A 3,139-nucleotide genomic window follows, 5' to 3' on the forward strand; every position below is an offset into this window, starting at 1 on the left:
AGAGATATTCATATACGACTGTAGTACAAACAGAAAGGCGAGTCGAGAAATTCAAGAGAGAGAGAGAGAGAGAGAGAGAGAGAGAGAGAGAGGAGTGGGGGGGAGGGAGGGCGTTGTTAATAAATGTACATATGATCAAATGAAAATAAATAAATTCAAGAGCACGACTGCAAGTAAAAGTTCCAAGCCTCATTCGCGAGCTGGAATGTACTTACAAAAAAAAATACTTGCGCTTTCAGCTGTTGAGCCGTCTCGAGCACCTTTCATTTACAGAAAGGAGAACGTCGAGCGTTGAACTCTGTGACCTAAATTACACGAAGACAGGGATGCAGTACTAATTTAAGTAAGCATAAGGAAATAGTCAGCGTGTGAGCGGGACGGAGAGAGAAAGGGAAGGCGAGAGAATGACATTTCCTATTTGGTAATATGTTTGTATATTCAGGGCTATCACCGAAGACGGTTTCATCTATCTTACCTAATATGTCCTACTAGATTTCATTGTTATTTCATCCTAGTCTCACTTTATCTTCCGTTTCCTATTTGTGTATTTATTTATTTACTCAATTAGTTACTTACTTTTCTACTTGTTTATTCACTTTGTTAATATCAGTCATTATTACGGCATGCAGATGGTTATTACAAAAGCACTTTTCAAGACTTTCAGCAGAAGTGAAACTTAATAGCCTCTGCAAGGTTACTAAACCATCATGCGACTTTACTAGAGCAAAAAAATGGGTTGTCATGGAAAACCATTATCCAAGATTACCTTAAAAAATAAAAAGTCTGTTATGGAAAATCTTTATCCAAGGTTAACTAGAAAAATGGGTCTCTCCATGACCTATGCAAAAGCCAAGAATTTCAGAATGATATCAAGCTTCATACGCAAGATTATCCAATCAGAAAAGGTACTTCATTACCTGCGTATATAGTTACTACAGGAATTTTAACGACAATTTCTAGTTCGATATCCTAGAGACTGTAAAAACTCCATTATTATAATCGCTGTTGTTGCTGCTGCTGCAGTTGTTTTTGGCTATATGTTTTGTGGAACTCTTTTGATTGTGCATATTACCTAAAATCAAAATGAATACTGCTAATGTGCTAATAATACTACTATTATTATTATTATTATTATTATTATTATTATTATTATTATTATTATTATTATTATTAAAGCAACTTCCTTACTCAAATCGAGATCGAACCCAAGGGACAGTCCTGTTCGATCCTGATGTGAGTTAAAAACTCGCTTCTTAAACACACAGGATTTTGTGCTGATTATTATTATTATTTTTATTATTATTATTATTATTATTATTATTATTATTATTATTATTATTATTATTTCAGGATGAGACAACAGTCTAACCTAGCGTTGTTGCTCGCGTTGGCCGGCATCATCAGCCTAGCCTCATGCATGCCTCAGAACGGCGAAGTCTTTGGCCTCATTCAGAGCTATCGATTCGACGACACGAAGGCACAAGAGGATTTGCTGAACGCCCTGAAGCCTGGACAGATGGAGCACACCGTCAACTGCTTGGTGAATACTCAAGGCGGTAACTGTGACCCAAGAACTCCTCAGCTAAAAGGTACGTGGGTCGCTTGGTGTCTGCCTTTCTCTTTTTGCTTTCAGGACTTCGGTCCCTAAAGGAACCAAATAAAATGCATTGGTTACATACCAGACGTCACAGACAACGAGGTCCTTTAGACGTTAAGGTACACCGGCTAGGTTATGCTTTGGTTTTTATCCCTAAAAGAACTGAATAAAATGCTTAGATTATTTAACACGTGACAGACATTAGTCCTTTCGGAGTAAAGGTACGTTGGCCAATGTATGCCATTTTGTTTTCCTCATATCTTCAGCTCTTCTCTTTTCGCCTGTGTTACCCAAAATCTGGTTGGCATAACAGAGCCTATTAACTGAAGTTCTTTTAACATATGGGTGTGGTGACTACCATCAGTATCTTTTTCATATTTTTCTGTAGCTCCATGTTCCTTAAAACACCTTTTAATTCTTCTTAGGTTTATATGACATAACCGTCATATATTTTCATGTTTTTTTCTCGATTCTGATTTTGATATTCCGCATTTGGGCATCGGTTAGTGGTTTTATGGGTTATGGCATGGCAAAACCAATATAATTTTTGAACGTCAGTAACTGCACTGCTCTTATCGACCTTTCTTTCTGCCTTACAGAGGTCATCCAGGTCCTGTCAAGAAACGGCTACAAGTGCAACGACTGCCCACTGGAACTCAAATTCTTCATCTCCTACGTGAAGGCAGCCATGACTGAAAATGCCCAGTTATGCAGCACCCTCGTTGCACGTCTCAGTTTGAGCGATCCTGGATGCAAATCCGGTCCCTAAATTCAAGTGACATTATTTTCATTATTTCATTTTTATTTCTTTTGTTTTCGTTGTATCGTTTTCTCTTTTTCTTCTCTTCTCGCTTCATTATAGAGTACGCAGGGTGGTTCGACAGCGTTGCTAGAGAAAAATTGTTTGTTTTACTAGTTTTTGATTGGTTGGGATGTGGAAAAGATCATATAGATTCTTACAACAATTGGTCTGGGAAAAGTTGATAACTATTTCTACTTTCCGGGAAAGTTTGACTAAAATTCCTTTTTATTAAGCCAATTTTCGTTCATAATGAAAGGATCATAAAGGACTCTAGCAAGGGTAATAATTACTTATGGAAATTGAAATAATTAAACTATGAAATGAAGAGATTCAGTTTCCTAAAATGTGATAAGCTCTCACTGAACCACTCAATCGTTTTGGCAACTGGGTGATTTGTTACTGAGAACAGAACATCTGTGTGAATTATGGTTTATATTTTTTAATAAATTTATCAAAGTCTTTTTTTACTCTATGTTTTATTTCCATATCATAAGCGACTGTCCTGTTTTTTTTTTTCCCATCTTTTCGTATCTTATTAATAAAAGAAAAGTTGCCTTGGAAGTCCTTCTCCTGTACAGCCCTCCCTTCATTATGTTAATACAGCTATTAATTATACTTCCTATTATTAGTGTAGCAATACATTAACATGCAAAGGAAAACGCATAGTGTTCTCTACTGAGAAAACGCACCAATGAAAGACTAATATTTTTTGCAAATTTACTAAGCAGAATTGTCCACAA

General features: G+C 36.4%; 1 protein-coding gene across 1 annotated transcript in view; it reads left to right on the forward strand.

Moving 5' to 3' along the window:
* Positions 1-2,866, forward strand: part of LOC136846559 (uncharacterized) — a 12,491-nt gene extending 9,625 nt beyond the window's left edge. The window contains exons 2-3 of the mRNA XM_067117417.1: positions 1,351-1,589; positions 2,197-2,866. Coding sequence (XP_066973518.1) covers positions 1,352-1,589; positions 2,197-2,366 — 408 coding nt within the window. The 5' untranslated portion in view covers position 1,351 and the 3' untranslated portion in view covers positions 2,367-2,866. The remainder of the gene's footprint in view (positions 1-1,350; positions 1,590-2,196) is intronic.
* Positions 2,867-3,139: the final 273 nt, after the last annotated feature.

Source organism: Macrobrachium rosenbergii, chromosome 15, assembly GCF_040412425.1.
Source record: "Macrobrachium rosenbergii isolate ZJJX-2024 chromosome 15, ASM4041242v1, whole genome shotgun sequence".
NCBI classification, from domain to species: domain Eukaryota; kingdom Metazoa; phylum Arthropoda; class Malacostraca; order Decapoda; family Palaemonidae; genus Macrobrachium; species Macrobrachium rosenbergii.